The sequence below is a fragment of the Limanda limanda genome, chromosome 10 (genome assembly GCF_963576545.1).
Source record: "Limanda limanda chromosome 10, fLimLim1.1, whole genome shotgun sequence".
Taxonomy (NCBI): Eukaryota; Metazoa; Chordata; class Actinopteri; order Pleuronectiformes; family Pleuronectidae; genus Limanda; species Limanda limanda.
In genome coordinates this window covers 389,720-402,786 of record NC_083645.1, presented here as the reverse complement: position 1 = coordinate 402,786, position 13,067 = coordinate 389,720, and the positions used below count along the sequence as shown (strand labels likewise).

Below are 13,067 nucleotides of genomic sequence, written 5' to 3'. Positions count from 1 at the left end.
GTAACCAGCCTTTTGCTAGAACAAGTTTTTGCAGAAAATATCTCCAGTGTGGACATTGGGGGTTGTTGCACTGAATTCTTTAAACATGTAAGAATAAAACTTCTAAGTTGTAGATACTTAAAGAAGTGTTTCTGTGGTACATCGTATTTTGCTTTCAGCTCGTCAAACGACATTAGAGTGTTGTCTTTATAGAGATCTAGTAGTTTAATTATGCCCTTACTTATGCTTTAAACCCCATGTCATTCTTAGCCGGGCTAAAATCTCATTTCCCCAGATGGGTGAGAAACAGGACAACACTGGAAAATCTATACTTAAGATATTTATGCACTTCATGCAAGACAGCAATGGTGTTTTTCACAAAGGGATTATCTGTGTTTTTTCTTAGTTTCTTAGGGGGAGCAGAGTATAAAAAGCTATCCAGCGTCAAACCCTTTGAAGACAACATTTCAATTTTCAACCAAAGCTGAGCATCCTCTTTAGAAAACCAAAACATTGCAGCCCTCAATTGTACCGACCAGTAGTACCACTGTAAATTTGGTAGTTGTAACCCTCCCCTATCATAAGGCAAGTATAGAAGAGAGAGTCTAAGTCTTGGCTTCCGGTTGTTCCAAATAAAGTTTGAAAGCAGCTTTCTCACTTTAGAGAAAAAAGAAGGTGGAGGAGCTAATGGGATTGATTGAAAAATGTATAAAAATTTAGGCAATATATTGATTTTAATTATATTTATTCTTCCCAGTATAGACAGAGGGAATGTTGTCCATCTTTGGACATCTTCTGACAGGTTAGCTAACATGGGCTCATAATTAGTTGCACTAAGGGTGTTTATCTTAGGTGTTATTCTAATACCCAGATATTTAAAGCCGTCTATAGCATTTACAAATTGGTGGGATACCATTGGATTCCTTCTCTCCTGTTCATTTAGGAACATAATAGAAGATTTATCTTTGTTCACCTTAAAACCTTAGAAGCTACCAAACTGGCTGATCAACTTTAAAAGAGATGGTATTGATTTAACCAGATCTGATAGAAATACAATGGTATCATCTGCATACAATGCTATATGATGTTCCAGATCTCCTGTATTAATGCCACAAATTGAAGGGTGTGATCTTATTGCTATTGCCAGAGGTTCCATGGCTATTACAAAAAGTAAAGGTGAAATTGGTGAGCCTTGTCTCGTGCCTCGAAAGAGTTTAAACGGTTGTGAAATCAAATTATTTGTAGATACTACTGCAGATGAAGTTGACTCTGTCAAATGCCTTCTCCGCATCAAGTCACAGGACAGCAGTGTCAGGGACCCCCTCCCATATGTGAACTATATTGAGAACTCTCCTCACATTGTGGAACCCCTGACGATTTTTAACAAAGCCATTCTGGTCTGTGTGTATCACGGGTGGTAGGGCGGTCTCAAGTCTCATAGCCAGGGCTTTAGCAATGATCTTTGCGTCAGAGTTCAAAACTGAGATTGGTCTGTGGGAGCCACATTCTGTTGGTGGTTTACCTGGCTTTAGAATAAGCGTGATCAAGGCACTTCCTGGGGGAAGGGGGAGGGTAACAAAGGGGCTATACATTTTTCTTTAAATAATTTATAAATGTCTATTGGGAGCCCATGGGGGCCTGATGCTTTCCCGCCCTTCATGTTAAGAATGGCGTTAGAAACATCTTCTAAATTCAGATCTATATCCAGCTCAAGTTTTTTATCTTCAGAGATACATGGAATTTCTAGCCTATCTAGGAAACTGTTCTGATTTCCTGAATTTATTGGATATTCAGATTGATAGAGGGTCTTGTAGAACGAGACAAAAGTATTGTTAATTTCAAATGGATCTGTAGTCATTACCCCCTGTTCATTCCTAATTGCATTTATGGCTCTTTCTGAGTTAAGTTTTTTAATTTGCCAGGCTAACACTTTCCGGGGTTTTTCACCCTGGTCGTAAAAAGATTGCTTAGGCCTTATTAGACTGTTTTTAGCTTTTAGTGTGGAGAGCTCCTCATATTCAGCTTTAAGTGCAAATAATTCTTATTTTGTTTCTACCGAATTATCAATGCTACTCACTCTCTCTAACTCACTGATTTTTGAGTCCAACTCGTTCACATTTTGTTTAAATTTGTTAAATTTGGAACTAGTGAAACTAATCATTCGCCCTCAAATATATGCTTTGAAAGCCTCCCACCTGATGACCGCAGATGTCTGGTCCGTAGTTATAGCAAAGTAAATATCTATGTGTTCCCCCACAAATTCTTTGAAATCAGAATCCTGTTACCATTTGGGGTGTAAGCGCCAACTAGAGGAACCTTTGGTTAATTGTGAATCCTTATAAAATAGTGAGGTGGGGGAATGATCTGATAGAACAATGCTATCATATATGCAGTTAGCTATATTGGGTAGTAGAGAAGTAGATATTAAAAAATGATCTATGCAGGAGTAGGTTTTAAATGATGAGGAGTAACAGGAGTATTCCATTTTATATGGGTTTTGAATCGTCCAAGTGTCACAGAGGTTCAGATCTTTTATAAACTGATTTATTTTCTTTCTACTTTGAGAATGAGAGGTGTCCAACCCAGATGAGCGATCAAGCCTTGGGTCAAGCTTGCAGTTAAAATCGCCTGTCATCAATACTTTACTTGAAAGGGAGGCAATCAATAAAATTAAATTCTCAAAAAATGAGGGATTGTCATCATTTGGTCCATAGATATTAACCAAATTGATGTATTCTCTCAAGAGAGTGCCCTGTACCACCAAATATCTACCAGCTGTATCAAAGATAGTATTATTCACTCGAAATGGCTCCGATTTGTGAATTAACACCATAACCCCTCTAGTGTGAGAGGAGAAACATGATGCCAGTACCTGGCCTGGCCATATCCTTCGCACCTTCAATAAGTCCTTCCTAAGTAGATGAGTCTCTTGGATAAAAGCAATAGATGAATCAAGCTGCTTAAGCCTAGTAATAACCTGTTTCAACTTCGTCATTTTAACCATCCCCCTTACATTCCAAGAGGTGAGTTTTAGATGTTTGTTTGTAGTCATCTTAAACTAATGATAAACCAGGTTGTCCAGATATTGTCTGCTCTTTATAGTATAGAAAAAAAAGAGGGGGTACGGGGGGGGGGGGGGGGGGGTTGAGCTGGTTATTTCAAGAGTAGCTCACAAGCCTATAAAGTGTGGGCACCCCTGATATTAAGCATTTAAAGGAACATGCCTGCTGTAGTGGGGTGTGATCAACGTTGGCTGTAGGAGGGAGAGATTGGGGATGTGGTCCAGGGAAGGAGTCTTATTTATACAGGTGTTCTGTATTGGCTAATCACTCTCTCAACTTTTTCAGCAGTTGAGTGCTGGGGCTGAAGAGAACTCACGGCGAAACCGTTTCGAAGATGGCCTGAGTTTGGCCCAACAGTGGAACAGTGTGTGTGTATGTGTGCGCAAGGATGTGAGTGTGTGTCTCCAAAGACAAAATAAAATGATAAGTAAAACTACAACTTGCGACTCCTGTGGTTCACTGATGGAGGTTAACAGGCAAGAGCTGTTATAATGCCCTACACAGGCCATTCTGAACAGAGCTCTTCACACTGGCTTGTAAAGGATGTTGTGGCACTTCATCCCTTTGGAATATTCCTTTGGTATATTGACCAAAATGTATTACAGATGTTTTATTTAAGGGGTAGTTAACAGAAAAATTTAAATTCACTCAATTATCTACTCTTAATAATTTTAATGAATGTCCAAGCAGCAGTGAGAATAATGTTCAGACGTTCTGTGGTTTGTGATATATTATTTTCTAATTGATTTTAGAATATTTCATAAACACTTGATCAATAAAAGCTAGATTGAGAATTTAGAGGTCTGAGATATTTATTTACCATGCAACTTTACACTCACCATATAAATATACCATATAAATATACTACAACAAGTAATGTTATATTTTATTTCCATGTGTCATTTAGCAGCATGCATTTATGAATGTTTGCAGTGTATTACTGTTTTTTTTTGTATTTCATTATACTCTTATCAAATGAACTTCTAATTTTATATACTGTTACCGTTAACGTTACAGCACTTAAATGTAGAGAACAGATATCCATTGAATCGAGAATTCATGAATTTATGATTTGAGATTTATTAGATTCTATAAATATATTCTCCAGTAGTTGCTGGTGCCACTTTCTACAATGAGTGCAAATTCATCTTAACGGTACAGAATAATAAATCTATCAAGACATTATGATGTTCTGCACCTTTGCTTGAGGAAATGTTCTTTATGTGGGCCTCTCTGAATTTTAATTGAATGCCCTTGTAAACATAGTAAGGTCTACCATCCCAGATATCCTGATATTTATAATGTTTTATTTTGTGCCTTTCAGTGCTTTGTCCTGATCATGACTTCAGGCCAGATGTGGAACCACATCAGAGGACCACCTTATGCACACAAGAACCCTAGCACCGGACAAGTTGTATGTCAGAAACACACCGAAATATATCCTCATTCACAATCTTATATGTTAAATTGTTTTAAGAATAGTTTTGAACTGTTTCAGAGTTACATTCATGGCAGCAGTCAGGCCCAGTTTGTGGCTGAGACACACATCGTCCTCCTCTTCAGTATCCTTCTGCTACAGTATATGCATCATTACATTTAGAGCCCCATGCACTGAATACCTAGTCACTTAATATACAAATAAAAACAACCCTAAAAAAAAATAATCTCTTTGATTTTGATTACGTTATTGTCAGCCCCTTGTGAACTTGACCCACCAGTGTAAAACAACAGAAGTAAGATAAGTAAACTTGAGATGACAAAAATAAGCTAAAATCTAAAAAGTGCTATTCACCTCCCTATCCTCAAACTTCCATGCCTTTTAAGTGGCTCTCAGTAATGGTTTGAGTTCCGAGTAGAGTGATGTCAGGCATCACGTGCATTTCTTGTCGAAACCTTGACATCATTATCAGATGCTGCTGTTACCATGGGAATTGTGCTGCTGTGTGAGGCTGCCACTTCTGACATAGACATTGGAAAGAGGAAGAGTATGAACCCACACATACACACATTATTCCATTTAGTTTTTAATGTACACTTAAAGGTTGCCCAACTGTTTCCCGCTCATCAATGATGGAGATAGATTCTTGCCAAAATTCAACAAACAAACAAAACATGTTTTACAAATTACCTACCATTCACCTGCAAACACAGCTTGTGTAGCAAATACTAAACACACTCGAAGAACAAATATACTACATATTATAAATACATATTTCAGAAACCAATAGCCTTAAACATTTCATACAAGCACAAAAAAATTAATCCCACAAGTGAAAAAGAAAATCTGGTGCCTGTAAATTGTCCCACAGTGACAATTGCTGTTGTGACGGGGAGGGTGTATTACTCAGGACTTTCAGAGCTGAAAGATTCTGCCAAAAGTGACATGATATTTTTTGTGTTAGTTGTGGAACATATTTTTCTTTGTACCTAATAATATTGTTTTGTCTTAATCGGATATATATATATTTTGTACTTATTGTAAATATGTTTTATACATGTAGGACATATTCTATTGTACTTGTATGAAATGAAGAAGGCTATTTTTTTCTGAAACATAATTTATTAAAAGTATTTAGTACACTGCACATTGCACAATAAAATTAATGGCACACTTAATCGTCACAGTATATTACCAAGTCAGTTCAATTTCCAGGGGTTTCAATCTGTCCATTTAGGAAACACAAGTGATAGTGAATCAATTTCACCTGCTTTGGTGCAAGTGAAAGTGACAACAGGTGCAATGGTGAGGCAAAAACAAGACAACCATCAAAAAGGGAATGGTTTTGCATGTGGTGGCCACAGACAATTGATCTCTCCTTATCCTTCCTGACTGATTCATAGTTTTGTTCTGCTAGTGTCCTTGTCTCTACTGGAGGCAGTACCTACAGCCCAATCAGGTTGCAACGATGGTTATTTTTTATGCAGTGTATATTAGTTTGTTGGAATTGTGTAATTATAAAACATGTTTTGTATGTTTGAGTTTTGGCAAGAATCTAGCTCCAAACAGCACAATCACCATTCTCTTTCTGCATCTCCATCACCGGCCTGAAGATATCTCTTGGTATTCTGATGTAGCTGATCGGGGGGGATTCACGCCTGAAGGTCTTCAGCACTAGTTAAGATGCCAATCACCAGTTGATGTTAGTGGATGTTAGCGACCACCAGCGGATGTTAGGGACATACCTGAAGTTGTGTACCTTTGTGTCAACAGGTGTTTGTGCCTAAGTGGGTCCTAAGCATGTTGGGGCACAGTTGGGATCTTTCCTCCTGATTAAGAGCCATTGGCTGCAGCGTTCTGCAGTGCGTAATGTTTCTTTCATGGTTTGGCGCAGGGCTTGTCTGTGGATTCTCAGATCTCTGATCAACCTAATGGTGGATGTTGCAATATAGAACTTATGCAGCCAACTTCCAGGGGGCAAACTATCGTCCTCAAGCCACATTATTCTGCCTCAAATGTCATCTTCGATGAACTGGTCCACCAGCATTCACAGTCTCTGGATTGCTGGCCACTCCTGGTCAGTGGAGTAGGCCCTCTCTGTGCCTTTTCCCCTTCTCGGATAAAAGATTTTCTTGGAACTGCACTCAATGTTATGGAGGGCAAGGCACTGGTAACAGTTCTCTTTGTTTCAATTGTTGCTGCCAGGCATTTGAGTACTTGGTTGTGTCTCTCCACGTATACCTACCTTGGAAGTGACTTATTTGGCTTAGCTGGAGTTGACCTTATCCAGGATCCTGGATGGATCATGTAGTTTATGTCTCTAATCCTACTGATTATTTACTTAGTTTGTCATAATTTTGATGATAATTCTGATAATTCTGAGTGTATGATGATGATATGATGATGTCATGCGTGCCTAATGTGAGTCCGTCCCTCCGCAGCTGCTGGCAACCTGTTTATTCAAATGTTGTTAATATTGAATATAAAATGTGTGCAATTTGTACTGGATTTGACAGTGCACTTGCTCTTAACAGTACACAGTGTTCTTGATATGCAAGCTTCACAGACAGACAGACACTTTCAAATTTAAAACTCCATCAAGGTCCATAACATTGCTCATTTGAAGTGGTCTCTCTTGAACTATATTTGGAAATAAAAAGATTTTAAAATATCTAGAGTTATTAAAAAATAAGCAATTATCTCAATTATACATGAAGATTTGTGCACATAAGAATTATTATTAACTTAAATTGACCTCTTGGGATCATAATAAAGAAATGTTCTCAAACTGAACTCATGAACTTAATTATAGATAAACACTTTGTATAGATAACACAAAAAATAAATCCTTAACTTAATTTTAAATACAAGATTAGCTCAAAATAATTTAAATAGATTATTTATCATCTTAAAATATGTTAAAGGATCGAAAAGAATACTAATCTTAAATTTAGCAACTGTCAAGATTAAATTGTTGCATTGAACTGAGTAAGTGCTTTTACATATACATTTTAGTGAGAAACTTGTGCTTGTGCTTCACTGAGGATCTTTTTCAGTCTTGGTGGCAGGGAAGCAACTGCTGTGATCAAGCTCTTAAGGCTCCATTATGCTTCTTCGTGTCCGTGGCGCGCAGAGGGACGCATGGATCCCACGGACTCTTTTTGATTTTTGCTTCTCCGACGACTGCACGTCTGAAAACAATTCACAGCCAAACAGTAGGCGGCGCAACGGAAGACGAGCTTAGAGAAGCCTACCTCTATGTTCGAGAAGAAGTCCACGTGTGTTTATTTTCCTGCTGCCGGCTTCCCTCACACACACTGAAAATGGCAACTAACAGAACTAAATATAGTGACACCCAGCGGGTCAAAATGCTGATGTTATTGTTTCTCAGCATAGCGGTTCCCCGGTCTTCTTTCCGAACTGTGTTGCTAATTTCAGGGCTTGAAGCTACACCGAGGGAGGCAGCTAGCTTCCCCCCCAGCTTCCCCACACAGTTAGCAGGGACTCCCGATACTAACTACTGCCAAGTGTTTGCTTCTGACCTGACGGTGTTTGAGTAACAGTGTCATGATAGCGGTGGAATTAAAGTCATGACAGCGGGTTGTTGCGCTGTTACCACAGCAGTTAGCATGGTGGCTAGCCCGCTAGCGCCGTTATGACACGGCGTTATAACCGTATGTGACCGTACACACATGCCGTCAGTGCTCTAACCAGCCACCGTCAGCCGGACAACTCCGCTGGCTTAACACACTTGTCACATTAATCGTTTGGGTATTGTGATATAGCAAAAGAAACAGGAAGTTTGAGGTCCGGGAAATGATGTTGTTCCGAAATGCTGTCGTTAGCAGACCAATCACAGCCAAGGGCTGTCCCGAGGCTCTCCAAAATGCCCACGGATAGTTAGAAAAATCAGAGGTGCACGAAAAGCTATCCGAGGCGCTCGGAGTGGGCGTTTCTCTGTCCGTTTCTGTCTGTGTCAGTAAAAACGGAGGGTGCTCCTGCTTCACACACACCCAAAACTGTGTGAGTGTGGATGTGGCAAACTACATCTGGAGGCCACGGTCAGATGACACATCCAGGAGTTTTTCCTAATAAGTGACAGGTAGCTTGTTTCCGTTTGCTTCGGAGAGGCTTTTCGCATCATGTCTTGAGATTACCTGAATTCAGAAAGTTTCCTCGTAAACAACTCCGGTGGCTTACCAACATGACTTTCATGTTTTGTCTGGAGATGCCGCTGAAGATGTGCTGGCTTCATGCCACTGTTGGCTAATCTCTCCCCACTCTTTTCTTTGGCACTTTTCCCTCCGTGTTTTCCGCGGCATTACGGCTACTTCAACCCCGACTCCATTGTTTGAGTTTTCAAGGCGTCAGTGCTGACAGGTGATGACAGGTGGCTTGTGCCAGGTTGGGTCAAACCATCCTGGTATTGGGAGAGATTTTTAGGATAATGAAATTGAATTGCCTACTGAATATACAATTTAGTTCATGAACTTACACTTATATTTTCTTGAATATTTATTAAATAACATTTTTTAAAGGATTTTTGAATGGATGCTAATTTTAAATATAATAAAAAAAAACAATCTCACGTACCCCCTGGAGTGCCTTCAAGTATCCAAAGGGGTATACGAACCCCCATTTGAGAACCACTGGATTAGAAGATAGATGTCTGATGTCATTTTCTGATTTCTTTGCGACTTCTTCATGACGTCGCACATTGATTACCTTGGCTATAGTGGCCCACATTAGGTCAATTTGTCAGAGCACATTTTCATTATGATACAGAATGCTATAACACAACATAAAAGATCACTTACTTAAAGGGCCCATATTGTGTAAAATACATTTTCTGGGATTTTACTATCCATAATTAGGGACTCCCAAAGTATGAAAACAGTCACTCAGCGAACTTGTAATTGAAACGTCGCATTTCGTAATTCTTCTCTGTATGATATCATCATAGAATCCCACTCTTCTCTCAGCCTCACCCTGCCGGTACTAGTCCAGCCTCCAAACCCACTACCTCCACTATGTGGCTGGTCTTCTATAGCTGTAATCAAACAAAACAACAGAACTTTCAGCTGTGTTTACCAGTGAGATCGTCAATGCGTCAGAATGAGACTATTTGCGTGTCACTCAAAGTGAAGGCAGCCAATCAGAGGAGGGGCTGATAAATAATGAAAGAGGCAGGCTAAAACAGCCTGTTCTGTCTGCAGCTGCGGAGAGTCAGATGAGAGGACATGGAAATGCACATTGCAGCATTTGGTTTTAAACCACTGACATATCATTGTAGGGGTACCATTACCTCAAATTAAATCCCAGAAGGTGTAAAATATGGGCCGTTTACAGGGATATTTTATCCAAAAATGAAAATTCACTCATCTTCTCACAACTATGTAGGGTGGGGGATGTATTTGAGTCCAAAAAACACTTCCACATGTGTCCTCCTTCAGACATAATAAAACAACAGGAAAACCATAACATGTCTCCATACTGCTTTTGTGGTGTCATCGAAGTATCCACAAGCTTAATGTCTTCTGATATCTTCCGACGAGGTGCATTCAGGGACCTATTGAAATGCTAATATCTGCTAGTCTTGCCACTTCTGGGGGACTTTTAGGCTTAAAACACAATGCTAATGGCCTTGTAGCTCGTCGAATAGGAAGGTCTCCTTCACCCCCCTCCCCCATCGGCAGAGAGGTGAGTAGATGACGGAATTTGAATTTCTTGGTGACCTGCCCCTTTAATGTTTTGTGTTGTGTTTAGTGTTTGCATTTTAGAACTCTGTGCAGCATTCTATGAGATGGTGACCCATTAAAACATCAATGTTTAGGTGTTGAGCACCTTCAAAAATATGATTCATTCTTGTAAATGCACTATGTGTTTGTGTGTGTCTTAGTTATGTGTGTAGCAGGTATTGGTCTGGTGATGCTGTTCTTCAGCTGGCTGTTGTCCATTTTCAGAGCCAAGTACCATGGATACCCATACAGGTAGAGACATTGTGTTTTGTTTTTACCTATCATTGGTTGATCCAATACCATGGTTCCTTTTAGTAAAAAGAATTGTCTGTTTTGCAGCTTCCTGATGAGTTAGACCTGACCACATGAGAACCAGTTTTCCACTTCACAAGTTCTGTCCATAAGCAGAGTGCTGTCCAAGGCAACGATGCTGCATTACTGTTTGCTAAGCCATGAATTGACCTCTGATCTGTAAAGTCATAGGTGTGTATCAAAACATATCAAAACACCATGTGCCTGTACAGCAGGACTCTCGTCACCTGTATGCATACTAGATTCTCATCTGACAAAATGTGTGTACTCTGCAAAATGCCAATTTCTTACAATGTTTTGTTTTTATCTTTAATGGTTGAGACCATAGTGAGGTTCTTTGCTCAGGTTTAACTTAGTTTGTGTGGGGTGGAGGTATTAGCTTACTGGATTTGAATACTGTACGTTTTGAGGATGAAGGCATTCATGTTTTACCAAACCATCCCTACTTTTCCAATTCATTTATAACTTGCCAAATGTAAAAATGTTGAATGAAAGCTAATGCTGCTAATTTCTCTTAAAATAACTGCCACTATAATAATGTTGTATGTGTATTTATCAAGTTACTGGTGGCAGAGTGTCAGTTTTCACACGATTAGTTCACTACAGTTCACTACACCTTGAATAAAAAATGTTTGTCCCTTTATTAAGAAGAATAGCCTGAACCCTAGATTCATTACATTAATTCATCAGAGGTGTCTTCTTTAAATGTTTCTGGTTTCCTTATCACGTTGTATTAGGAGAGAATATTTGATAATTTCTGATATTAAAGTGCCTTAACTGCTTATTCAGTGTCTGTCTCTAGTGTTTCTTAAATTTGTTTCGAGGGGGGGGGGGGCTGTGCTCACAAGGTCTGTGACTACACCAAAATTGTCTTATCTATGATCAAATTAGGTAAATATGGACTTCAGATGACGCCATGTGCTGAGAAACACGTGTCGGGTGTTCGCCCTGTGGGATGACCTGCAGAACTGTATGCGTCCTAATCACTTGAGAATCTATCAAGTCCCAGGAAAAAGCGAGAATTACGACATGGTGGGTTTGGTGGAACAACTAATTAAAACCACGCTGCAGATGCCGCAGGTGATGGATCTACATATTGAGAGTGCACACACATCTTTGGATCTCACGCCAGGCAACTCTGCACCACCATGCTCCATTATTGTAATGTTTCTGGACTACACAGTGAAGGAAACGGTGTTAGGACAAGCCTGGGCACAGAAACGTCAACTTCCAAGGAAAAGTAATATACTTTGATCAGGATTAGGGGCCAGAGGCACAGATGAAAAGGGCACGGGTCTGCGATGATTAAGCAGCTGAAGGAGAGAGGGATCCAGGCCAGATGTCGCTTTCCAGCACAGCTGAGAGTCACCCTGGAGACTTGAGTTTTAAACATTCCCAACCCTGATTGAGGCACTGCCCACACTCGGGGAGCTAGGTATCTCTGTGCAGGTGAGCGAGAGAGAGAAGATGGAGCAGGAGCTCACCAGGGAGTTATGGCAGAGGAGAGAAGAGGAGAAGCGTCTCTGCCGGAGGAGAAGAGGAGGAAATCCGCATCTGTTAGATGCGGATTTGCGGTCTAATTTACAGGACTGAGAAGACAGTAAATATGCTCAGGTAAGAAGGTTTCTTATTTTAGTGTAACTTTGAGCCTGTGATAATAACAAAGTGTTATACCTATTCTGTTATAAGACACTTGAAACAGTTGATCGCGCTGAATAATGGCAATGATTAATTTATGAGTGAATAAGAGGTATGGGGACTGTAACACTCGTCCCGTTTTAGTTTTTTTACTATGGTAAGACCCAAGACAGAGATACAATCTCTTTTTCTCTTTGGTTTATGGTCTGGATTGCACTTAGTGCATGTTCCCTTGAGAGTGTTAAATGGCACAACTCTCTGCATACAATACAGCAAGGGTTAGTTGCAACCTTGCAACCAGCTGGGTTTTTGGAAGTTGAAAATGTTCTCATTCTGTTTGTTAAGAGTTCTTTTATCCTTGACACATTTGTTTAATCCGCAAATGAGTCTTTTTGTTGCCTTTCCTTAGAGAAAGGCAACAAAGAGAAGGGTGTGTTAGCATTGCCCTATTTTAGAAGCTACTACTGGGCATCAAAACTTTGAATATAGTTTTCAGGAATTAAGCTAGATATGGAAACAAAATGGATACATATAGAACAAAGCTCTGTTACTAATATATCAATTTCAGCTCTCCCTTTCATGAAGGCAAAAGTATAGTGAAAATTTAAGATTCAAAAGGAGTGGGTAAACCATACCCTAAATGTTTGGGCAAAGAGAGAACATTTTGGAATTTGCCATTTTCATTATCTAGGCTAGGGCAGTGGTTCCCAAACTTTTTACAGTCCAATACCAATTCACACTTTCAATCTCCAGCTACGTCGTGTTCAGATCAAACTGTTTTCTGTGGCCACTATGAGGACAAAAGGCTACATGGGATGCTTAGACCCAGGGGTGGACTGGCCATCTGGCATACCGGGCATAATCCCGGTGGGCCGTTGACCCAATGTGGGCCGGTCTGGT

At 39.9% G+C, this 13,067-nt stretch overlaps 1 protein-coding gene across 1 annotated transcript in view; it reads left to right on the top strand.

Annotated features, from left to right (window-relative positions):
• The window catches only part of LOC133012320 (magnesium transporter protein 1-like), a 32,625-nt gene extending 21,312 nt beyond the window's left edge, over window positions 1-11,313 (top strand). Inside the window, exons 6-10 of the mRNA XM_061080294.1 lie at window positions 4,366-4,455; window positions 4,540-4,603; window positions 4,952-5,026; window positions 10,379-10,469; window positions 10,557-11,313. Of these exons, the coding sequence (XP_060936277.1) occupies window positions 4,366-4,455; window positions 4,540-4,603; window positions 4,952-5,026; window positions 10,379-10,469; window positions 10,557-10,572 (336 nt within the window). The 3' untranslated portion in view covers window positions 10,573-11,313. The remainder of the gene's footprint in view (window positions 1-4,365; window positions 4,456-4,539; window positions 4,604-4,951; window positions 5,027-10,378; window positions 10,470-10,556) is intronic.
• Window positions 11,314-13,067: the final 1,754 nt, after the last annotated feature.